Consider the following 26,661-nt stretch of genomic DNA (forward strand, 5'->3'; position numbering starts at 1 on the left):
TGATGACAATCCTTAAACTCCAGAGGATACAGAAAAATTTTCCAGTCAACTGTTCTTTGCCCACTTCTCTATGGGAAAGCTGTTCTCAAGTGTGTAAGTTAACTTCTGAATATATTTAACCAAGTTATTTTGTGAACCTTTTTTTAAATATTTTTTAATGTTTGTTTATTTTGAGAGAGAGAGAGTGAACATGCAGGGGAGGGGCAGAGAGAGAGAGGAAAAGAGAGAATCTCCAAGCAAGCTCCAAGCTGTCAGCACAGAGCCTGATGCAGGGCTCAAACTCAGGAACCGTGAGATCATGATCTGACCAGAGATCAAGAGTCAGATGCTTAACCCACTGAGCCACCCAGGGGCCCCTTGTGAACCATTTTAAGTGATAGTTTGTTTTTAAGTTTTGCTTGTAATATTTCATGACTGAGTATTGGCTCATTTACATTGAAATATTTAATCTCTCGAAATTATTTTGGTGTATGTAAGGTAACTAGATCCCTCTTACAATACAGGCTTGTTACAAAAGTACTTCCATCCACAAGCAAGCCGTGCATGGACAGTTTCAGTGAAGCCCACAGGAGATGATAATGTGTCTATCCCACCTGTCACCCAAGACACTAAGGCACAGCCAGCTTCATGGGCATGTAGTCTGCACAACCACAAAGAATCTTGTGCTCAGAAGGTCACACACTTGGTTTAATGCTCTGTTGTCACAGACTTGAAATTATTCATTTTTAAATAAGGGCCCTGCCTTCCCATTTTACATTGGTCCCACAAATTATGGATCCGGTTCTGCCTGAAGGTTCTCTCACCCAGGCCAGCCCTACAGTTGACAGATGATGTCCACACAGAAAAAGTACATTTCCACAAGTTATATAGCCAGTTGGTACAAGAATATAATTTATCTTCTACACTAACTATATAGAGTTCTTTTCACAACACTGTGTTCTGCTGTCTGCAAAAGTATTCTGAAAAATCATAGCAACATTAGGCTATTTCCACTACCTATAGAGACACTTTCAAGTTAGAACTAGGGGCGACTGGTTGTAAGTCAGTTGAAGGTGTGACTTGTGATCTTGGCTCAGGTCATGATCTCATGGTTCATGAGATCGGGCCCCACATCGGGCTGTGTGCTAACAGCACAAGCCTGCTTGGGATTCTCTGTCTCTCCTCTCTCCCTCTCTCTGCCCCTCCCCTACTCATGCTCACTCACTCTCTCTGTCTCTGTCTCTCTCAAAGTAAATAAATAAAAAACTAAAATAAAATCAGAACTAATCGAGGCACTTGGGTGGCATAGTCAGTTAAGCATCACTCTTGGTTTCAGTTCACGGTTTCAGTTCACATCATGATCTCACAGTTCATGAGTTTAAGCCCCACATTGGGCTCTGTGCTAACAGCCTGCTTGGGATTCTCTCTCTCCCTCTTTCTCTGCCCCTCCCCTGCTCGCTCGCTCACACACTCTCTTTTTCTCTCTCAAAATAAAAAAAATGTTGCTTTATCACAAAAATAAAATTAGAAGTATCTATACATATGCATTTTGATATATTTTTAAATTCTGTTACATTATAATCACTGATAGTGGGGGGGGGGGGAGGGTTGTACTCTTTTATTTAACCCAGCTCAATATCCAAACAATCTACAAATACAAATTGACACATGATTTACCAAAAAAAAAAAAAAAAGAAAAAGAAACTTCATTATCTACATTTCCAAATGTAGGGAACTATGAAAAACAAAAACTTGGAAACAAAATCTATACAAAAATCATTCCTCCTCAGTCTCAAGATATCAAACTGAAAGTCAGGCAACAACAGCACAGAGAGTCCCATCTTTCGTGTGTCTTTCAGTATGCGCTCATATGCATGTATTCCAAAACTCACTCGCTTTTTTTCCATCAAGGTCTAAAATTATACTAAACATAATCTGAATAGCATTCCAATGAGGACACTTCCCAAAGTCAACTCAAGTGTTGAGAGAAAAAACACCCACCACCTTCTGATCAAAATCACATATGTTGTAATAATTCAATAAATTAATAAAGCTCTCCTAAATCTCTTTATCCAAGACCTCTTTGAAAGCATACATTTTCCAGGAAAATAATACGGACCAACTGCAACTGTGAACTCAATGCATTAGTGAATATGCATAAACACAGGAAAGAAATTCCTCTTGAACCAGCAACCAAAAATCAAGTAAGATACACAGAAGAAACTGAGATCATTAGAACTAAAATGCCTTACATCTAACATGGAGTGCTCTTTTGTCTGTTGCCTACATGGAACACCGAAAGTTACATAACAAAACTTATCCTTACAACTATCCCACAAAGTGCAATATGGTAACAGTTAACACTACTGTAGGACATACTTAAAAGTTACTAAGAGAGGGGCACCTGGGTGGCTCAGTCAGTTAAGCGTGCGACTTCAGCCCAGGTCATGATTTCGCGGTCCGTGAGTTTGAGCCCCGCATCGGACTCTGTGCTGACAGCTCAGAGCCTGGAGCCTGCTTCGGATTCTGTGTCTCCCTCTCTCTCTGCCCCTTCCCTGCTCATGCTCTGTCTCAAAAATTAAAAAAAAAAATATTCCAAAAAAAAAAGTTACTAAGAGAGTGGATCCTAAGTTCTCATCACGTGAAACAACATTTTTCTGTGACTACATGAAGTGACAGACGTTAGCTAAACTCTTCATGGTAATTGTCTTTCAATATGAATGTCAAGGGGCGCCTGGGTGGCTCAGTCGGTTAAGCGTCCGACTTCAGCTCAGGTCACGATCTCGTGGTCCGTGAGTTCGAGCCCCGCATCGGGCTCTGGGCTGATGGCTCAGAGCCTGGAGCCTGCTTCCAATTCTGTGTCTCCCTCTCTCTCTGCCCCTCCCCCATTCATGCTGTGTCTCTCTCTGTCTCAAAAATAAATAAACGTTAAAAAACATATATGTCAAGCCAATATGCTGTACAATTGAAACTTATAATAGTACTGTGTGTCAATTAAATCTCAATAAAACTAGAAAAAGAAAAATATAATTTACGTGACTCCTGATTTAAAAAACATACCTAGTGACTTTTCTGAAAGGCAAGAAAAATAAATTCATAAAACAAATTCATTAATTTAAAAAAAAAAAAAAAAAAAAAGAACCGCCAGGTGGCACAATTCCCCGAGCCTCACCTCCATGAAGAACAGTTTGTTATGCTGAGAACTGACCAGAAGGTGGCAACGTAGCCTCAGTTTCTCAGCACCAACAGCTCAGTCTGGTCTTAGTTTAAGGTTTTTCATATACCAAATCAAAAATACACATCTCAAACATCCTTTATGCCAGAAAGCTTTCATTTCCTTACATTCTGAATGTTGATCTGTAGTTCCATTTTGTAGTGATTGAAGTCTTTGGCAAGTTCATGGCCCTGATGATAGAAAGTAAACATTCCCTGAAAAAATGACAGCATCTAAGACAAAAGGGGGGAAAAATGACATTAGCACAAAAAAAACCTCAGGGGGAAGAAGAAAGAATAAAAAGCAGCCACATGTTCCCCCCAATCCCATTGCAATTCTACTGAAATAAAATTAAAAGAAGTCACCAGAAGTCAATTAAATCTAACTGCATATTATTTATTAATCTCTTTAAAAAATGAAGGATTTGTGATTTCTCCTTAAATATCAGAGCCATTAGATAGCTTTTATAGTGCACTGTACTGGAGAAATGATACAGCACCCATGTGTTCTTTTTTGTGAAGAGAATCTCCATATCCATTTATAATTGAAACCTTATCACCGTAGGTCAACACAAACTGTAACAAAAAGTGAAATCACAGAATCAAAGAGCTACAGGCTCTCTCCAGTGGCATTTAGTGCAGCACAACCTCTCTCTTTGGTCTACCAGGACAGTCAGTGACTGGGGCAGAGACGGGTAGAGACAGGGAGATAATTAAGCTCTGAGTTCTTACCAACCCTCAACCTGCTCTTCTTGATTAGAGGGCACCTCCTTCTGCCCAAACATGGGAGTAAATTTAAAGTGAGTACAAGCATAATTTGGGATAGGAGTTAAGAAAATCCTGAAATTCATTTTCTTTATAATGTCACATAGCATAATGGCTAGCAATCTGGGACTCTAATGTCAAGTGGCCAGCAGGGATCAATCCCCAACTTCAGCTATGTTATGAGACCTTGGGGAAATTAATGAAATTTTCTGTACTTCTATTTCCGTATTTGCTTAGTGGGATAATAAAAATATCTCCTTCTGGAGTTCCTGTGTGAAATAAACACATGAGCGCGATGAAGTATTAGAACAATGCCTTGAACAAAGAGCACTGTAAATAATGTAGGTCATTATTATTTCACATAAAAGAAAGCTTTAAGGAGATGAATTGTTCCCTAATGGTTGAAATTAGGTTAATCTATTATTCCAACTGGACTATTGCTTCCATGAATGCCAATTTTAAGTTAATCATTACTTGGTTATTTTTTGTTTCTCAAAATCACATATAGTGGATAATTGTATAGCATGTAAATTTTATCTCAGTAAAGCTGTTTTTTAAAAAACCACATGCAAAAACACCTATATTAAAATTAATCTTGAGAATCATGAATTCTAGTGTTTCTTGTTTTCACTAAAACCCACAGTATGAATTATTACTTTACATATCTTCATATACATCACATATATATAACATCTATATAAGCACAAACACAAATCATATGTCTCTGAAATAAGTATAAAGAACTGCCAGAGTAACTCACAAAATAGTTTCAAATGCTCCATATGCTGGTTCTTAACCCAGGTTGCCATGAGCATACAGTTGTGTTAAAAATAATTTGTTACCAAGAACTGTTTAAAGTGCCAAAATTTGGATTGCTGTACTTGCTTCAGAACAAACTCAAGAAGAGTGAAGATTATCCATCGACACCACTGCTCACTCTCCCATCCTAACATTTCTTTCAAAGGGTTTTCTTTAAAGGGTGGGTCTACAATAGGGTGGCAGAAATTGCACCTGATTGCAGAGTCATGGAGAAATAATATTCACCATATGCTGCTGTGCAAAGAAGGCCGAGAACCACCGAACTGTGAAGGTGGTTCCTTGACCTCATCGCGATCTGGGTCCACCCTTTACAATTCATGATGTCTTGCTTCCTGTGTATGAATCCTGGTCCCCAGGAACTGTAAATTTCATCTAGAAAGAAAAATGTTTCTAGGATATCTATTACATGTAACAGCAGAACAACTTTCTATGATACTTACAGGTTCCACAAACTCAAACTTCTTTCTTTCTTGGATCTCCTGAAGCTTACATACATACTCAAGGGACAGTTCATAAAAGTGCTGCCGGTTTTGCTCCACTTGCATATCTGCCTATGTTAAAGTAATAGAGGCTGGTTAAATCAGAGACGGTAAGGAGTGAAACGCTTGACCAGAGGTTGGCAATGCTATGAGCTCTGTGCAAAATATGGCCTGCAGCCTGGTTTTCTACACAAAGTTGTCCTGGAACACAGTCGTGGCTACTGGTTTATAGATCTTCTATAGCCACTTTCCTGCTAGAACAGCCAAACTGAATACTATGGCTGCCACAGGGACCTTAGAGTTTGCAAAAGTATACAGCGTTTACTATCTGACTCTGCAGAAAAAGTCTGCCAACGCTTGCTCTTTATGATGAGATTGGCCCCAAAGGATTAAACACTGAAGGATGCCTCTTCACGGAAAACTCACCCCAACCACAACGGACACCCAAGGTTGAACTATACACATATGATCAAAATCACATAAACATTATTTCCGTTGACAAATCCTGTAAGAATGCAGTCGGCCTGGGAAACTGTAGTCACTTCAGTAGTCATGAGTGAAGGCAGCAGGTGAGGAAGTGGTAGCTATGGTACCATCTCAAGAACCTGGTTCTTAAATACCATACGATCTGGTAATTCCACTTCCGGGTATAACCCAACAAAAGCGTTAATTTGAGAAGACGTGAGCGCGCCTATATTTATGGCAGCATTATCTAGAATGGCCAAGATATGAAAGCAGCCAAGTGTCCACCAACAGATGAGCGGATAAAGAAGATATGCTATATATACAATGGACTACTGCTCAGCCATAAAAACAGGTGAGCTCTTCTCACTTACAACAACATGGATGGACTTAGACGCTGTTAGGCTAAGTGAAGTAAGTCAGACATAGAAAGACAATACCATATGATTTCATGTATATGTGGAATCTAAAAAACAAAGCAAAACAAAATAAACAAAAAGGCAGAAATAGACCCATAAAAACAGAGAACGAGACGATGGCTGCTGGAGGGGAGAGAGGTGAGGAGGATGGGCAAAACGTGTGAAGGAGAGAGAAGGTACAGGCTTCCAGTTGCGGAATGAGTAAGTCACGAGGATGAAAGGTACAGCATAGGGGATATAGTCAACAGCACCGTAACAGTGTTGTTTGGTGGCAGATGGTAGCTACATCTATGGTGGACACAGCAAAACGTATAGAGCTGTCAAAGAACTATGTTGTGCCTGAAACTAATGTAAAATTGTATGTCAACTGTACTTCAATCAAAGAAAAAAGAAAAGAGCCTGGTTCTCAAAAGTTGGGCCAGAGCTTGAAGCCCATCTGTAGGCAGTCAGGCTGTTAAGTCCTCAAAATGTCTCATCCTCTGGGAGTAAACAGGCACCAGATGGTCAGGAGACTGTTCAAAAAAAAAAAAAAAAAAAAAAAGTTCCAGCTTATCTGGTCTAACTAGAAGGGCACTATGGGAGGAGCAGGATTCCATGGAGGAAGAGCAGGGAAAGAATGGCCAGCCTAGAAACCATTCTTACAAGGCATCACATAATATATTTCTTAATTTGGCCAACTTTACTTTTAAAGGTATTTATCTAGACATTTCTCCAAAGAAAATATACAAATGGCAAGAAGCACCTGAAAAGATGCTCAACATCACTAATCATTACAGAAATACAAATGCAAGATAACACCTCATGCCTATCAAAACAACAACAAAACTATTAAAAAAAAAAAGAAAGAAAGAGAGAAACAGGGGCACCTGGGTGGCTCAGTCAGTTAAGCATCCAACTTCGGTTGAGATCACGATCTCATGATTCATGAGTTCGAGTCCCGCGTCAGGCTCTGTGCTGACAACTCAAGAGCCTGGAGCCTGCTTCAGATCCTGTGGCTCCCCCTCTCTCTGCCCCTTCCCTGCGCTCTCTCTCTCTCTCTCTCTCTCTCTCAAAAATAAATAATAAAACATTAAAAACATTAAAACAAAACAAGTGTTGATGGGGATATGGAGAAACTGAAACCCTATGCACTGTTGGTGGAAATGTAAAATGATGAAGCTACTCTGGAAAACAGCATAGCAGTTCTCCAAAAAAATTAAAACCAGAATTATCACGTGACCTAGCAATTCCATTTCTTGGTATATACTCATAAAAACTGAAAACAGGGACTCGAAAAGATTTATCTAACCAGGTTCATAGCAACATTATTTTCAACAGCTAAAAGGCAACAGCAAGCAAAGTAGCCACTGACAGATACATGGATAAACAAAATGTGATATATATACATATACAGTAGAATATTATTCAGCCTCAGAAAGGAAGGAAATTCTGACACGTGCTACAACATGGATGAACCTTGAAAGCATTATGGTAAGTGAATAAGCAAGTCGCAAAAGGACAGATACTCTATGATTCCACTTTTATAAGCTACCTAGAACCAACACAGAAAGTGGAAGGGTGGTTGTCAGGAGATAGGGGTAGGGAGCTGGGGAAGTATTATTCAATGGGCACAGAGTTTCAGTATTAAGAGATGACAAGAGCTCTAGATGTGAAGGTAGCAGTGGTCGCACAACCATGTGAATGTATTTAATGCCACTGAACTGTGCCCTTGAAAATCATTAAGTGCGTATATTTTATGGTATGGAAATGTGACAACAATCTTTTTCATCTTGGAGGGAAAAAGTATCTATCATGGCAAAAAAATTTTTTTAGCATGAAATGAATTTTCGAGTAGAATGTTATATGAGTGTTATGTTACTAAGCTACTAAGCTAAAATGAGAATTTCTACTTAATACTCATCAAAATCATCTTTTTTATGCCTCGAATAACCAGAGTTTGAAAGTTCAGCCACCAGTAGCTAGCAGACACAACTCTGGGGCGGGGGCGGGGGGGAGAGGGATGCAATTTTGTTTTGTATTTAATAAAATGAAGATGTGAAGAGTTCCAGGTAGATTCCTCATGTTTGGTTACTGGGAAATGTCCTTCAAGAAAATTACACAAGGATCAGACTTAGCCAAGTAGGCTCTTTATTTCAGCAGATTTTCTCACCTGGTTGTCTGTACTATTCCAATCACCGTGGCATTCATTGATGGTCAACCTCTATACACACCCCTAGTATTCTGGTTATCCGTAACCACTATGCCACGCACTGTGTGATTAGATCACCAAAATCCCCAGGGTTGCCCATAACCTGTCATTTACAACAATGCCAAGGGCACCCTAATGATATGGAGCAGCACAGTCCTTTAGAGCCTGACTCAAATCTGGAAGGCAATCACTATATGTGGAATAAAGCACAAATCTTCCAAAACCTTTGGAATTTCCTGAGAGATGGGAATATCTTTTGCCATACATAAAGAGCCTCTCCGGAGTTTATGCCACTGAGATGACTTAGGGTGGGGCCTCTAGATAGCACCAGAAAGACTAAATGATCAGAGGGCTAGAACTTTCAGTCCCACCTACTGACCTCTGGCAAAGAACTTAGGAAGTTCTGTAAAAATGCTTGAACTTCAAGGTCTGTGAGCACATGCATGTGCCTGGAGAGTAATACACCCCAGTTCCATGGGGACAGAAGTTTCTATGCTTGGGACCCTTCCAGACCCCACGGTGTGTACCCTTTCATCTAGCTAGTTATCTCAATCTTTTATACTATTCTTTACGATAAATTAGTTAAGTAAATGTTTTATCTCAGTTCTGTGAGCCACTCAGGAAATGAATCAAACCCAAGGAGGGGGACATAGGAACATCTAATTTATAGCAAGTAGATCAGAAGCACAGGTAACACCTTGATTTGCAACTGGTATCTTAAAAAGGGACAGTGCTCTGGACTAAGCCCTTAACCCCCTGGGCTGATGCCGTCCCAGGTAGATAGTGTCAGTAGCGAGCTTATTGCTGGGCAGTGTAGGAAAACACACATTCAGACTGTACTTTTTACTGTATCAAGCAAAAGTGACATTTTTAACAATTCCAATTTGACCATCACCCAATTTCTGGCCATTCCTTCTATATGTATTTGTAACAGGAACAGACCATTCTCCTGCAAAGTTATTCACAAGATCTACTCCTCCAGTCACATATACTGAAATATAATCAATTGACCGACCGCTTAAAAAACAAAAATATACTTCAAAAATTAACAGAAATAGATTTTTCTCAAATGTCTGATACTTGTTCTAGTGTAAATATTAATTATAATTTAGGGATGGGGATGGAAGTAGAAGGTATTGTGCTCAATAAACACAGAACTACAGCTAATGTCCTAACAAAATTACCAAAATAGCCAGCCTGGTGTTTGCAACAATCGTGTCCTGTTACTTTCATTTGAGACAAAGAGAAAGAATAAATGATGCAAGTTTCTATGCCTTTGTTCAGTACCACTCTCAGCAAACTTTATAAACCTCTTGAGCACCTCAACTCAGTTCACTAAAGATTAGCAATACATAAGCCAATGCCAAAAGCAACGAAAATCCAAATCTAACCTTTTCCTTTTAAAGAGCATCCCCCCCAAAGAAGGCCTTCACGTTTGCAAGAGAAAGCTGTTTCAAGTGGGAGTTTGTATGTTTGTAAAGAGTAAATAGCAAGATAGGGCAGAATGTACAGTTTAAATGAAACTAAAATGATTCATCTTGAGGGTCTCTTCAAATTGCTGATCTGGAGTCTAATTATCTTTGGAAATGATCAAATGGATGGAGCCCTAGCTCACTATGCAAGCAACTTCATCCTTCTTCATTCAGTATTTAGTGCCTACTCCCTGACTAGTACTATTCTAGGTGTAAAGGACAGACTACTGAATAAAACAATGTCGCTGCCTTCAAGGAGCCTACAAGATAGTGCAAGAAGCCATGTAACAACCAAATATTTAGTATGTCAAATGTTTGTAAGAGTATGAAAAAATCAAAGCAGCATAAGGGGGACACTTTAAATAAGATGGTGGGGGACTTCTCTAGTAAGGTGAACTCTGAGCGGAGAGTACGTGGAGGAGTGAGGCATACAGGTCTGGGCTGGAAACGTATCAGGCAGTAGGAGAACAAAAAAGCAATGGCCCTGAGCGCAGAGGATGTTTGACCCAATGCAGCCAGAGCAAAGCAGCCCGTGTGGGTGCGAGGACAGGAGGGTGGGCCCTGGGCCTCCAAAGATAGCTATTGTGGGGGGTCTGGGGAGGACCAGCAACATCAAGGCTCACCCTGCTTGCTGTATAGAAAATAAACTGTAGAAACATCTTGGTGGAAACAGGGAGACCAATTAAGAGGGCTTTGCAGTAATCCATGTGAGAGATGCCAGCTGCATGGGCCAGGGTGAGATGGGGCCTGGGGTGGGGGGGGGGGGGGGGGGGGGGGGGAGTAGAAGTGGCCATATTCTGAGAATATCCGGAAGCTACAGACAATATATGCCAACAGACTGGATGTAGGGTAAGAGAGTAAGGGCCAAGGATGGCCATAAAGATTTTGCCTAAGCAACGGCTTGAATAAGATACCTAATTAGCCAGTGAAGACGGAAATTTACTTACAGCATGAAATTCCCTTCAGGATCTCTGAAAAGAGAGATAAGGGGAAAAGACAGGTAGAATGCTGCTGGCATTAGGAGAGTCTATGAAAACAACAGCTGTAATTTCAAAATGGGCAGAGGGAGCATATGGAACAACTGTATGGTTTTCTACACAATGTGGAACGAGGAGAGACTGGAGCCCTACCTACCTACAGTATTGTAGTGAGGATTAAATGGTATAAAAGCTCCTTTCTCTTTTATAAACTTCCAAACGCCATCCAAATGTCAAAGTTATTAAAGAGGAAAAAGTAAATGTGACATGTGGGGAATGTCAAAATGACCACACACACACATAGTGTGCAACTAAATATCTGACATTTAAATATAAACCAGCTTTACACTAGAGCCAATGTTATTAGCGTCATTTTGATGATACTTCAGTAAAAGTATGTTATAATGCTATATTATGCCCAGATTCCTTAGGTGTTTAAAAATAAACAAATAAGAAAAAAAAAAAATCACACTGTTGTGGGATGAGTCAAGATCCCAACAGCTGCAAAACAGCATTATTTTTAATGAAAACATATGTTCCAAATTGCAAACCACTGAGTTTCCATTCAAGTGTGTGAGTGAGAAAACACAAGTGCCAGGGAATTTAGAAAAGAGAAAGACAGACAAAATGAGAGATAAGATATAAATTCCTTTCTCCTTACACATGGCTCCCTCCAAAAAAAAAAAAAAAAAGTCTATTACCACAAGTAAAGCAGACGCTCTCTTTCCAATGAAGCTGAACTTCCTGAATCTTCAGCATTACATAAGATTAATGCTGTCTTCACATAAAAACAAAATGGTAGATGAGCTTATTAAATTCATTTCTTCACAGTCTTGAAAGCCAATTAATGAATCTATTCCCCCAAAAATAATATACCCGTTCTTCAGTAACGCTGGATAAAATTGTTCCCGTGAAAATATACTCAGAATCAAAAATGTTAATACTATGAATCTATACTGAATTAATCACTGTAAGATGTATTCATTATTTTGCATCTTGTTCCACAAGAACTTTTTTTTCCCCTTAATTCATGGCATTACCTCTTCGTTTTTTTTTCATCCCTAGATGAAAAGTTCACAAAAGAAAAGCACACTTTAAATGGAAAAGACATGCACTGCTCATTGAATTTAGGAACAAATTAACAGAAAAATAAAAACAATACCTCTTGTAAGTGTGAGTCTTTCTTTTTGGCTGATAAATTCAAATGCTTATCAATTAGACTATAGTTCTTTTCTGTTTCTTTGTCAAACTTCTTTTTTTCTTCCTACAAGTCAGAAAACACAGACAACTATGATTAAACAGGAGGGAAAATTTATGCGCAAAGTTTATCTACTAGGAAGCTCAAGATATGAATAGTATCTAAAAATAAATAAAGTACCACTGAATGTGAGGAAGCTATCTGAAAAATCTATCTGTACTCATGCCACTGCTTACGAATCATCAAAGCAGCGTTAGGATTAAAGAGTCACTCATCTTTTCTTTTTTTCCTTTAATGGGCTTTTTACCAAGCACATTAGTTTTCAACTCTTCATACTTAGTGCTTAGAATTAATACCATGTCACTTGTCCCTCATTAAAAGAAATAATAATAAAAAAGAACACAGGGTTAAAACAGCAAACTTGTGCAGATTTTGGCATAGAAATGGGATTCTTTTAAAACTGAGTAAATTTTAGTCTACATAAAAAAAGGAAGCATCATCACAATTGGGGGGAAGAATCTTGGGAAAGATTTTAATTGTCCAGTGTGAATATAACAATAAGACCCTCTGATCAGAAACATCATCTCCTTTCCCAAACTTTCCCAGTGATTTCTGTAACACTATTCAGAATATGTATCAATAGATCAGTCTACAGGGCATAAGGTAAACACTGACACCTTTGTACTGAGACTCTGTGATTAGCATTACAAACATTTCTCAGGTACTGCCTAGAACCAGCATTTGCTTCCTTTGTCGATAGAAGCTTTTTGAGAAAACAAGTATCCTAATGGTTAAATACAGAAAAGATAGACGATCTCCTCTGCCAATTTAAGTGGATTTTTAATAAACATTTCTGAGCACCAATGAGAGCACACTATGTCCTCATGCCCTCAAAATGTTTCCATTAACTTCAAACTCTCCCTAACTCTCCAAGGGCTCCTGGAAAGGAACATTCTCTTCCCTATTTTCCAACTTCTATTTTCTAAAGCAAAAACGAACATTTCCCATCTTTTCTGATATGATCTTTTTCTTATTAGGCAAAGAGACTGAACAAAGCACGTGAGAAGTCTGTTTCTTCACATTTGTCATTATTTTTTCAGGACATGGGACTACAAAAACTGTGGGAACCTAGGACAGAGCCTCTGCTGGCTCATCCCACACGGAGGGAAGACAGTCTCAAGAACGGATGTTTCTTCCCATTTCTATTCCAAGTTGAATTACAAATTAGCTACACAACTTTGAAAAAAAATTCACAACACAGAACTTTAGTTTTCTTACTGAAGAAGTCAGGGATTTTTTTTTTTTGTACTTGCTCATTTTTAGATCCAATCCTAAAATTCTGTGACCCTATGGATCACCTACGTGTGACAACAGTCACACTTTTGTTGACACAGAAGCACTTTTTCTTTATGCTCTCTAGGTTTCATTTACAGCTATTTAAAAAAAAAAAGTTTAAGGCATGAATACAGTTACTCTCTTTTCTGCTTTTTATTACTACAGTTTTCATCAACTATTTTGGTGACTCACAGAAAAATAAAGTAAAACAAATATATGGCCACTGTTTCAGAATCTCCACTATTTTAACAAGCTGATATGGTAGAATGCATGCTGGATCTGGTGTGAGAAAACCAGCTCTCATCCTGGCCACTTAGGACTGTGACTGCACCAGCCTCACAGTGTTCTCTGAACATGTTTCTCACGTTCAAACAAAACAGGAAGAGAAGGCATTCCGCTGCATTCACCACATGGTTACCGCAAGGCAGGATCGTGTAGTAAAAAATGCTCCCTAGTGCAGATTCGTACTTACCAGGAACACTGAAAATATTTTTACGCATTTGATTTCATCAGAATCACAGAACAGGACAAAGGAAGCAGTGATGCTAAAAAGAGCAGTCAAAACACCCGGCACACTCAGCAGCAGTGGGGTTTGTAAGTTAACACGTGGGTAAAGTTGAGAATGAAAGAAAGCGGGGGTATCAAAGGCTTTATGCAGAAAGAATTCAGCCAAGAAAGAACATTCCACCCACCAACGAGAGCGGAAATGCGTTCGTCCACATGTGGTATGGCGTTATACAAATGCTGCTGTGTTTTGTTTTTAAATCTTAAGACCTAAATAAAATTATTTCTTCTTGCATTTGTTCTCAATGCCATTACAGGGCAGTATTGTTTCTTTGTGCTCATATGGCTTTTGTGTTACACATGGGAGTATAGGCTAGTATACAAGCCATGTCATCTGATTTTTCTGGAACAGCTGAAAAACCCAGTGATTTTTAAATAGTGGCTACCGGGCACCTGGGTGGTTCAGTCGGCTGAGCATCTGACTTCGGCTCAGGGCATGATCTCATCAGTTGATGAGTTCAAGCCTTGCATTGGGCTCTGTGCTGACAGCTCAGAGCATGGAGCCTGCTTCAGATTCTATGTCTCCCTCTCTCTCTGCCCCTCCCCTGCTCATGCTCTCTCTCTGTCTCAAAAATAAACAAACATTAAAAAAAATAAAATAGTGGCAATCATTTTTGTTTTGTGTTTTTTTTTTACATTTTAACATGAGTAAGACAAACAAAATTATGTTTACAGGTTAACTATGATTCACTGAAAGTCAGCTTGTAATTGGTTACAAAACCTATGCCTATGCCCCACGACCCCCTCAACCCCCCCCCAAAAAAAAGTAAAGAACAGTTATTACTTAAAATAGTGTAACCAGGGCACCTGAGTGGCTCAGTGGGTTAAGCAGCCGACTTCAGCTCAGGTCATGATCTCATGGTTCATGAGTTCAAGCCCCGCATCGGGCTCTGTGCTGACCGCTCAAGGCTGGGAGCCTGCTTCAGATTCTGTCTCCCAATCTCTCTGCCCCTCCCCCACTCATATTCTCTCTCTCTCTCTCTCTCTCTCTCTCTCAAAACTGAATAAACATTAAAAAAAAAAAAAAAACAGTGAAACCAAATAAGGTGTATGCTGTATAAATGGTAAAGGGAATTCAGAAACCTAAGAAACAAAACTTAATATTTTAAATATATTAGAAGTAAACATACTTTTTAAGGTTGTATCATAAATCACTGGATAAAAAATAGTATTCAACTAATGGTGTTGGTATAATTAGTTAACTACTTGGAAATAGAGAACTATGTCTCATATCAAAATTAATTCCAGATGGATTGAAAGAGTCACGAGTAAAAAATGAAGCAGTAAAAAAGAACAGTTTCATCAGATCTCACAACAGACAATACTTTTTAAGCAAAAAAGAAATGGAAGAAGCCATGAGAACTTCTAAATATCAAAAAATACACAACAGACAAGCTAAAAGACCAACGACAAAGCAGGGAGAAGATGCAATTAATATATAAGAAAAGAAGTAAATATTCCTAATACATAAAAACACTCTTAAGATTAAGCAATTTTCTGCTAAAATCACATATTAGTATTTCCATGGAAAAATGAATAAGGAATATATAAAGAATTCACAAGAGCTTGAGATTGTGAATTGTCCACATTTCTTTAGAGCATTAGAATTTGCTTTGGAAAAAGGGGGGAACTTTTTAAAGTTACCAGGTAACTTTTTAAAAATGTTTTGGTTATTTTACAAACTTCCTGGGATGAGGAAATGAAAGAGCTTATTTTACAACGATAAACATTAAAATAATAAGGCGTGACTAGTTTGGAGAACTAAATACTTTCTTAGAGATTCCAACTCTTCCTCCCTTATTTAAGTAAGGAGATGGGGGTGGGGTGGGGGGGGAATACCACCCATGCAAGAAACAAGATTCTTATTACACATATACTTGGCAGGAACACCTTTTAAACTGCAATCCTGATGTCCAAGCCTGATACCCAAGAGTTCTGTAATCTCTGTTCTTACCCTCCCCTGGTCTACCAACATCCTGCAAGCCCAGATAAAAATGCCATCTCGTCCATGAAGCGCCCCCTTACCACTCAATGGTGGTGAAAACAGCACACCCTCCCTTAATTTCTGCACCAAATGTCACCTCTCCCTGTTTGACAACTCACTTGCCTTATCTAACCTCACTCTCCCCCTTTCTCTAAGTCCCTGCAGCCTACCCAAAGAAATGAGAATTCAGCTTTCCCTCCCCCACAGAATCCAGCACCTAACTCCACACCCAGGAGACATCTGTCAGAGGATGAGAGAAGGAAGCCTGTGGCTGCAGTGGCACCAAAAATGACAAAGTTGACGGATACCCTGAGCTACTGTGCAGGGTCACCTATCCATCATCTTCGCACTACCTGGCCAGGAGGGTCATAAGCCACGGTACTCTGGCATGTCACCTCTGAAGCTTGCAGCATCCAGAGAGTAGACAAAAACCTGAGCGGTTCTTGTTTGGCAAGTTGACACAGAGCAAGCCATAAATGGGATAATAAGATAAACTGCAACCATGTAGGCCAGGCCCCACTCGAGGCATGGGAAATACACTATCAAGTTCATTTAATCCTCACAAAAACCTTCTGAGACAGGGGTCATTAGCCTCATTGTAAAGATCAGCAAATTGAGAGCTGGAGACCATGAATGCCCGAATCCACACAGCTATCTTAGGGGCAGAAATGGGATTCAAACAAGAAGGAATCAGGTCTTCCTGAAAGACTTTCCTGGCACTCCAAGTTGAGACAATAGGGCATGTTCCAGAGCACCTATGCTTACCTCAATTATAGTACTTTTTAGTGTTTAGTTTTGTTTTGGTTTGTTTTGTTTTGTTTTGCATCTCCCCCACACTCAGAGTTGACCATGTCTTGAAGGCCAACTAGTGTTTTAATTCATAGTTGTATACTGGGACTCTTCCCTTATGATAGGTGCTGGTAAGTGTTTTATAACTAAAATGAAAAAAATGTAATTAAGTCAACATTTTTTTCTGCTTTGTCAAACATAATTTGAGAAATTATTTAAGTAGATTTGCTTTTCACTCATATTCACTCACTGCAGTCATTTACAGAATCTCAGGAAGTCAACTTTTATTAAATATTTAGTCATTAGATATAATCTTGGAAAGAAATATAAAAGAAATTTGGCACAAGGGTCTCTGAAAGGCTGAGGCTGTAAGTTATAATATATGAAATGAACATCTTTTTCAACCCTTCTGGTTACATTTTTTTATTCCAGTGAATAAAATAGTAATTGGCTCTTTCAGACTAGCATTTGAGTTGGCTCGATTATCAATAGTTTAGTTGCATCTGTTTGATATTTGCATGCATGCTGCCACCTGCATGAGGCCACATTTTCATTACTGGATTGTTCCAATATCTACAAGAGAAATCTTAAATTCTCCAATGTAAGTCATAGCAAGTTGGGATATTTCTTACAGAGTTTACACAACGGCCTACTAGGCTCCTATGTCGTTCAGGGCCCATGCTAGTTTCCTAATTTGACTAAGTGGCTAATTCGACACTTAATGAGCAATGGCTCTGGATAAAGTGTTGTGCAGACACTAGGGTAAGTGACAAGCCCCTGGGGAAAGGAAAGAGCTGCAGAGGAAGTAAAAGCTGAGTGAGGCTGTGAAGGGAACTCTGAACAGGAACCTCATGTGACACAGCACAGAAGGACCTGTGTCCTGCGACGAGAAATGGAATTTTTCCAACAGACAGGAGAACACGGCAAGCATGGAAGAAAATCAGCAGAACCTCCAAGAACCAAGGAATGAGCCCAAACCAAACACATATGATGGAAGGAGAACAAATCCATATGGAGGCCAACAGTAGAAAAGAATAGCTCAGGGCTTTTGAAAAATCCAGCTTGCAAAAACCTAGCAGTTCAGACATATTAAAACCACAAATTAAACACGTCACTGAGATTCTGGAAACCCGAGAAACTAAGAGTGAACAGAACGGAAACAGCTCCAGTTGAAAGGCAGAGGGTAGAACACACCAGGTGGGGAAGGAGAAGAGAAAGAGAAGATCCACATTCTAACAAGGAGATCTGAAACATTCTGCTGTGGTCAACTTTTAAAGGCTTTTTTTTTTTTTTTTTTTTAATCCCCACATAAAAACTGCTTTTTTAAAAAGACTTACATAAAGTTATTTTTAAGTGTCCCAATTAACAAGTGAATAAAAATATAGGTTTGTCAAAACATGATGAAATATTCAAGAAGTACAGATGTAGAAAACCAAGGATCCAGATTACAAACCTTTATACAAACCCTCTTCTAGAATTATCAGTGGAATAGGTTATTTATCAGATACTTTATATATTAAGACAAGAGTGGAGGCCGGTAGTAAATAAAGAAAGCACAGCCTTTTTCTCTTCAACACAGAACAATCTAGATTTAAACACTGAACGTCTAGAGACAGATGCTTACATAGCACACTATATAACCTAGAACATCACCATTCTCTACTCTTTAACATATAAAACTTTGAGTAAAAAAGGCCTTCTCCCTGTGACCCACAAGGACTTGCCTCCTCAAATAGTATCCATAGTATGACAGCCAACACACATACTGTACTGAACAAGAACATATGATAAATCCTTCACAAACTTAAAGACAGTGAACAATGAAGGAATAAAAAAAAGGGGGGACTTCAGGATGGAATCTGGCCATGAAACAACTCAAGGCATAGACTAAAATTATTAAAATAACTTCTTTTAACATGGCAAGCTATTCTGCAAGGTGCTTGCTGGATATATACTCTGAACAAGTACAACATTAGAAACAGGAAAAGTTTTAGAGGGAGAAGGAGTCAGTCAATAGAAAATTCAAGGTTAGAAATGTATAAAAACTCAGTAGGGGGGCACGTGGCTGGCTCAGTTGCTAGAACATAGTCTATCAGGGCTGTGAGGTTAAGTCCCACATTGGGCATGGAGCCTACTTAAAAACAAACAAACAAAAAACAGTAGGGGGGATGGCAAATAAAAAAGAAAATATATTAAGTCATATTCATTTCCCATTTCCCATTTCCATAATATAATCCTCACTCACCACCACCATCATCCAATTAATAAGAAACGGACACTGTTTACATTCAGTACCTGCTAATGAAGTGTTAGAAAACAAACAGTCAAGGTGTTCGAGCTTTAAAACAGCCTAAAGAAGACAAGATCAGAGAAAACAGAATCATAAAATACAAAGTAGAGCAGTCAAATCCTCAAATCTCTCATTTTACAGATAAGGAACTATAAAGCCAATTATCTGCCCAAGGTCACAGGTGTGAAAGAAGACCTCTAGTGTCCTGCTGCAAATCCAGAAGACACAGTCAGCTTCATGGAACTCAGCAAACAATCCAGGAAGAGGACTTAGAGGGTGCCTGACTAATCTCCTCTGAAAACATAGCCCTTCATTAAAAAGGTAAAATAGTATGCTAAAAGGAAATGTATCTAATATTTTAACAAGTCACAGGAGAAATGATTCTTTAAATAGCAACTAAAAAGCTGGCACTCTTTGGGCCCATCTGTATAGCTACAGTCATTGAAGCCACAGAGTTTATTTGTACAAAACCATTTTAATATTTTGCTTAGGAAGATGAAGAAAAAAAAACTTCACAACCCCAAGCCACTGGTGGGGAGTGGGGAGAATCCAAATGTAAAAACTCTCTTCCCTACCTAAAAGTGATGTTATTCTCTTCCGGGCCAAGCCAAAAAGAGTCAACACATGATTGGTACTTTTTGTCCCTCAGGTGAATGCACAAAATTCAGGAAAGGTTGGTGGAAATTACTTCTCTGGGATAATTTCAAAGCTCATTAGTATTGGAAGTTGCTAAATAGATCTCAGGCTCCCTGTGGTAAAGTCACCAAGTTGTTCCCAGAAATCCTGGCTAACTTCCAGATCCTTGAGTGCGGGCTGTTGTTCACCCACCTCTGAATCCCCGGCACCTATCTCTAACAACACTGGCGCGTTAAGAGAAGCTCAGTAAATCTGTGTTACATTGAAGGAAATTATGTCCCCAAAACCTAATATTCTCTTCCTAGTTTCAACGGCATCATGGTGTAGCAGCATTTCTAATCTTAAACCCTCACATAACGCTACACTCCTCCATAAAACTGAGGCGTATGAGGAAATCAGTGTACTCCTCACAGAGGTAAGATGCTTCTATTCTGAGTGCATGTAAGGTCTGGTTAAAGATATTTTCAAACCTCTATGTGGGAAGGTGTAGCCAAAGATTGCTAGAGGTTTTACTATCCCGTCCAGGTGTTTTTGTTTGGTTTACAATTTCATACCCCCCAAGGGGAAAAAGCACATTTACAACATAAAACAACAGATGGTTTACTCCAGCATCTCCTTCCAAGCCGCCAAATGCGAATCGAGAGGACAGTGAAGCAGCAGAGGGACGTCCATCTTCCACGTACAAGTGTGCTCAAATTAGACACAAACCTTTACGGCTCCAAGTTGCTCTTTTCTGAATTTTTCCAAAGGTTTAATCAGGGTTTCGGTTACACTTAATGCCTAGAGAATGAGAATGATAACAAAAGAACATCGTATTAGGTTTCCAAAGAGGAAAAAAAAAAGAAAAAGTCAGTATTTCATTTCCCTCTTCCACCCCACCCAGAAATAAAATGAACAACATATTTTAACTACTTTATCTCACGCTGCCAATGCAACCATCAAATGACTTCTAAATTTATTAACACACTGGATCTCCATAAATATTTTCAGGGAAGAGGAGGTGGGGCAATGTGCCAGGGAAATGTGAAACAGTCCCAACACAGCTCTTTCTTCAGGGAAATAGCAAGCCGGTTGTCTTTAAACAACAAAGGGGTCTATCACATTCATTAACAGAACACTTCTGTTGGAGATTTTTTTTCCCTCCCCCTCCTCAGAAATTTACAAGTCAATTACATTCCTTTACTAGTGATCAGACTACATTATGTAAGGACTCAGTTTGTGGCTACAAGTTTACACACTCAGTCTGACTGAAAATTACTCATAAGGATTGAAGGTGTATATGCAAAGCAGAATCCCTGGAGCTCACAACAAAGTAAATACTGGGCATGCTGGCAAACAGTACAGAAGGAGGTCAATGTGGTAGGAGCCATATACACACTCCAACCACTCGTTCTTCTATTGGCTGCTTTGGGGCTTTTCCTTTGAAGACAAGAACATGCAACAAACAATGCTGAAAATGAAAATCACAGGGAATATTTACCTAACGAAAATGCACTGAAGAGTACGCAGGTGAGTAGTGGTCTTCTCACCCTGTATTTCCGGAAGATCAGAAATATCCAGAATAGAAAAGGAAACTTCACAACACTTTACAAGAAAGTTTCATGCCTCTTTTTACACACACACACACACACACACACACACACACACACACACACACACACAAAAAGGCTTCCAGAAATCCAAGCTTTAAATTACAGAAAAACTAAGTTACTTAGAAAAGTAAAGGATTCTGAATTTAACCAAAAGCTCCTTTGCAAGATTCCATTAGATAAGGATTTCTCCCAAAGAAATCCTCAAAAAATGACTATGCCTACTCAAGATAGGGAATCCTCAAAAAATGACTATGCCTACTCGAGATGCCTAGAGTTCGACCTCTCTTCCCCAGGCCACAAATTAGGTTCCACTCACTCCCACTCTGAGAATTTATAACTTAACTATCAAGGAGCTGGGGCAACAGAGAACTAAAAGAAAGAAGAGCAACAACTAGTCAGGGGAAAAGGATCACTTTCAAAATACTACATCCATTTTATCCTCCCTATGTTGTTGACCATGTGACCTACAACAATGGCAAACCAGAAAGCCCTTTGTCCTAAAGAACAGAGCAGGGACAAAGCACATGCCAGGAATCCCAACTACTCAGAACAATATGGAATGCCTCCAGCAGATATGAGAAGTTCTGCCATACGTTTTTAAAGGGCTCCATCTGACACACAACATCTCACAATAATTTAAGGCGCATTTCTATTAGCACCAGTGTCACTGCCTAGCCTACTCCTTTTCCGAATAAACCTACATATAAGTATATATATAAATACATTCTCCAGGGTGGATGGCCCACTCAAGAAAGAAGTCACCCCAGCAAGACAGTGCTGGGAACACAGAGGCTAATAAGTGCTCAAGTTCACAGAAGATAGGAGCAGAGATTCAAAATCATGTAAGTCCAAGCTTAACCTTAACCAATGTACAACACTGCAATGAAGTACCAAACAGGACTTCCCCTTTCCAAGCAGTCATCACAATAAACCCTGTATTTCATGAAACAAGTACCTGCTGAGCATTCAGCACCAGGTGCTGGAGACACAACTATGAACAAAGTAAGTACAGTCCCTGCCCTCCTGGAACTTACTGTCTAGCAGGGAAGACATGATGCATATGGGAACATGTAAGAAAACGTGTAGCTGCAAATTCTAGTAATTCCTTCGAATGGTGAACAGAACTAAGGTGAGGAATTTAGTAGAGGATTTATAAGGAAGAAACTACCCAAAGAGAGCTCCATCCAAAAAATGACATTTAATGGCACAAAAACAGACACTCAGATCAATGGAACAGAATAGAGAACCCAGAAATGGACCCACAAACGTATGGCCAACTAATCTTTGACAAAGCAGGAAAGAATGTCCAATGGAATAAAGGCAGTCTCTTCAGCAAGTGGTGCTGGGAAAACTGGACAGTGACATGCAGAAGAATGAACCTGGACCACTTTCTTATACCATACACAAAAATAAACTCAAAATGGATGAAAGACCTAAATGTAAGACAGGAAGCCATCAAAATCCTCGAGGAGAAAGCAGGCAAAAACCTCTTTGATCTTGGCCGCAGCAACTTCTTACTCAACACATCTCCAGAGGCAAGGGGGAAAAAAGCAAAAATGGGACCTCATCAAAATAAAAACTTCTGCACAGCAAAGGAAACAACAGCAAAACTAAAAGGAAACCAACAGAATGGGAGAAGAAGTTTGGAAATGACATATCAGATAAAGGGTTAGTATCCAAAATTTATAAAGAACTTATCAAACACCACACCCAAAAAACAAATAATGCAGTGAAGAAATGGACAAAAGACATGAATAGACACTTCTCCAAAGAAGACATCCAGATGGCCAACCGACACATGAAAAAATGTTCCACATCACTCATCATCAGGGAAATACAAATCAAAACCACAATGAGATACCACCTTACAACTGTCAGAATGGCTAACATTAACAACTCAGGCAACAACAGATGTTGGCAAGGATGCGGAGAAAGAGGATCTCTTTTGCACTGTTGGTGGGAATGCAAGCTGGTGCAGCCACTCTGGAAAACAGTATGGAGGTTCCTCAAAAAACTAAAAATAGAACTACCCTATGACCCAGCAATTGCACTACTAGGTATTTATCCAAGGGATACAGGTATGCTGTTTGGAAGGGACACATGCACCCCGATGTTTATAGCAGCACTATCAACAACAGCCAAAGTATGGAAAGAGCCCAAATGTCCACTGATGGATGAATGGATAAAGAAAATGTACACACAATGGAGTACACACAATGAAGTATTACTTGGCAATCAAAAAGAATGAAATCTTGCCACTTGCAACTACATGGATGGAACTAGAAGGTATTATGCTAAGCAAAATTAGTCAGAGAAAGACAAGCATCATATGACTTCACTCATATGAGGACTTTAAGACACAAAACAGATCAACATAAGGGAAGGGAAGCAAAAATAATATAAAAACAGGGAGGGGGACAAAACATAAGAGACTCTTAAATAGAGAACAGAGGGTTACTGGAGGGGTTGTGGGAGGGGGCTAAATGGGTAAGGGGCATTAAGGAGTAGATACTCCTGAAATCATTGTTGCACTATATACTAATTTAGATGTAAATTTTAAAAATGAGATTAAAAGATGCCAAAAAAAAAAAAAAAAGGCAGGGAGGAGAAATGACATTTAAGTGCATATATGAAAGATGAGAAGGAATTAGAGGTGCAGAGAGCAAGGGAAATTGTTTTCAGCCTGAACCCAGCAGAGGTAAAGGCTTGAGGTGAGAAATTTGTATATGACAGGAAATAGCAAAAGGCCAGTGTGGCCGGGACATAAAGAACAGAGAAGTAAATGGAAAGACAGGAGTGAAGGCAAGGGACCAGAACATATAGGACCTTGAGAGCCCAGGGAATGAGTTCTTTCATTTTGGGTATGATGTAAGCCACGGAAGGTTTTTAAGCCAGGCACTAACACAATGATTATTTAGATCTTTTAAAGATTACTCTGGATTCTCTGAGAAAAAGAGATTAGAAGTGAGGAAATATGGAAAGAGAGAAACCTGCCAAGAGGCTTCTAGAATGGTACATATAACAGAGGATGGGGGGCTGGAATAAGGTCATGATAACAAAAATAGAGTTTTCAGAGATATCTGCAGATAGAATCAAAATAACTGGTGATGGACTGAATGTGGGAAAGGTGGGCGTTCCCAGGATCACTCCCAGATTTCTGGCATGAACAACTGAATACCAGAAATACTATTTATTGAAATAGGAAAATTATGAGCAAAAGCAGCTAGGAGCAAGCACTAAGGAATTATGCTAAATCTAAGATACTAGGAGACACCCAAAAGATAGTAAAACATCTAAATGCCCACGTGAAGAATCCTGAAAAGATGGTTCCAAATTTCTAAGGTGGGAGGAGATGAGATGGTGCCCATGCATGGGTGTTGACCTGTCACAGGAGGAGGGATCTGTCCCTCCCGTGTAATAACAAGTAAGAACACAAGTACTGTATCAATACAAATGAGTGTGAAGATCTCATGAAGAGAGGCTGGGAGCTGCTACCTGATGGTTATTTTTTCCATGAAATACAAGGCAAGATCACGTACAAGAGAGGTTGAGCACGGGAAAAAGTTTGAATAGTGAGGAGAATGAAGGAAAATATCATTACAAACCGTGAGCAGAGCACTTCCTAGAGAAACATGAACATTACTAGGCAGGGCTACAGGCCATTTGAAATAACTGAGCAGCAGTTTGGGAAGACATCCATCTGCCTTGCTGTGCGATTTTCTCTAGCAATGCAGGGAGTGAGTGAGCAGTTAGGTTTAACCAAGGTAAGAGTATTTCTAGGACATGTGAACATATCAGCATAGTACTGATGTGGTGTGCACAGCACAGGCAAGTTGCACAGGTGAGGGAGCTGACTGGGTAAAAGAGATTTCTGGAAGGGGATAAAACAGAGCCCGAAATAGGACATACGAGTTCTCCAGGCAAAGAGTAAGGATACACTTGATCTCAGCCAAAAGGCCGAGAAGTGATGTCAAAGAGTAAGGATAAAAGGGAGAGGAAAACAGCAATTTCAGGGCATACACCTGCAAGCAATTCAGTGTCACTAATGCAGCTGAAAATCAGCAGAGGAGGCTGAAGAGATCCAATGGGCCCCAGGAGCCATCAGAATAGGATCTAGGAAATGTTCAGTAAATGCTAGATACAGGCATTAATAACACAGACACAGAAAGGCCTTTTAAAATGCAAGTCCTAAAAGTTCATCGTGTGGCGTAAACACCGTCCTTTACAAAAGGGGGCCCACAAAGACTACACACAAGTAATTTTAGGTCATTAAATGTGTCCTTCACTTGGATAATTAATGTGATGCAGCATGTGTCTGACTCCCAAGGTCTAACTCTTTTTCCCAAGGAAAACAGTATGAGAGATTTCTTACTGTTTGCAAGTTAACAAGCAAATTTCCAGAATAAGAAAGGAGTTGCTGTCTTATCACTATGTCCAACTCTTTCATAAAACTTTTTTGATTAAAAAAAACTTTAATTTAAAATTCATTACCAATTTTTTCTTTTAAAATCTGGTTATGTACCTTCTGAACTGAGCCTTAAGCATTCTATTCAATAAACAAAACAAGAGGAGCTACTCAACGTTTCAGTAAGGCACTGGTGGTTGAGCAAGAAGGATTGTTTTCTTCTTCCTCTCAAAATAGACTAGACACTCCATGGAATCTCTCAGTTCCTTTTAAAAATTTCACAGAAGTATTATATAATATTTGTTAGGAATAAGTGTTACTGAAATGTTCTAATGCCAAAACATGATTCTTCCCCAGAGACAAATGAATACCAAATCAAGGATGGCTCCTAAACCCTAAAGAAAATTTCTGGTGGTAACAGTTCCCCAATTTAAAAGAGACAGCTGAAAGTAATACTATGGAGAAAAGCTTTCAAATACTAATACAGTAGAAATCAGGTAATTTAAAGAGAGAAAGAAAAAGCAAATAGAGAATGTGATTTTATATTCCACCTATAAGATTATGTAACCATATTATTCCCCATAAAATACTTGAACTAGCCACAATAAGAATCAGAAAAGGCTTTGACTAATGAGCCTTGAAAAGGGTTTTGGATAGTCTTGCTTAGAAACAGAATGCATCTACATGAATATAAAATGTGTTGATTTACCAGATGCTTTCACCTTAGGGCAGGAGTCAGCCAACTTTTTATATAAAAGGCTGGGTAGTAAATACTTTAGGCTTTGCAGTCATATAGCCTCAGTTGCAACTACCCAACTCTTCCATTGTAGCCCAAAAGCAGTCATAAACAGTATATAAGTGAATGAGCACAGCTGTATTCCAGCAAAAATGTATTTACAAATACAGGAGGTGAGGTGGGCGTGGGCCATGGCTGGCTCAACTCTGCCTGAGAGAATCATCCTGAGTACATCCCAAGATGTTCTACTTACTCTTCTCTGGTTGCATATTTCTTTTCTTTTCTTCTTTTTTTTCTTTCTTTCTTTTTTTTTTTTCTTTTTAAGTAGGCTTCACTCCCAGTGCAGAGCCCAATGCAGG

General features: G+C 39.3%; 1 protein-coding gene across 4 annotated transcripts in view; it reads right to left on the bottom strand.

Moving 5' to 3' along the window:
- The window catches only part of ARHGAP10 (Rho GTPase activating protein 10), a 320,443-nt gene that overhangs the window by 197,133 nt on the left and 96,649 nt on the right, over positions 1–26,661 (bottom strand). For 3 of the 4 annotated variants that reach the window (XM_042935344.1, XM_042935343.1, XM_042935345.1), the window contains exons 4-7: positions 20,278–20,349; positions 11,936–12,037; positions 5,217–5,327; positions 3,322–3,426 (exon numbers count right to left, since the gene is read on the bottom strand). In XM_042935344.1, the coding sequence (XP_042791278.1) occupies positions 3,322–3,426; positions 5,217–5,327; positions 11,936–12,037; positions 20,278–20,349 (390 nt within the window). Of the gene's footprint in view, positions 1–3,321; positions 3,427–5,216; positions 5,328–11,474; positions 11,552–11,813; positions 11,835–11,935; positions 12,038–20,277; positions 20,350–26,661 lie in introns of those variants that run through there. The other variant, XM_042935347.1, reaches the window with a different exon arrangement.

The sequence above is a fragment of the Panthera leo genome, chromosome B1 (genome assembly GCF_018350215.1).
Source record: "Panthera leo isolate Ple1 chromosome B1, P.leo_Ple1_pat1.1, whole genome shotgun sequence".
NCBI classification, from domain to species: domain Eukaryota; kingdom Metazoa; phylum Chordata; class Mammalia; order Carnivora; family Felidae; genus Panthera; species Panthera leo.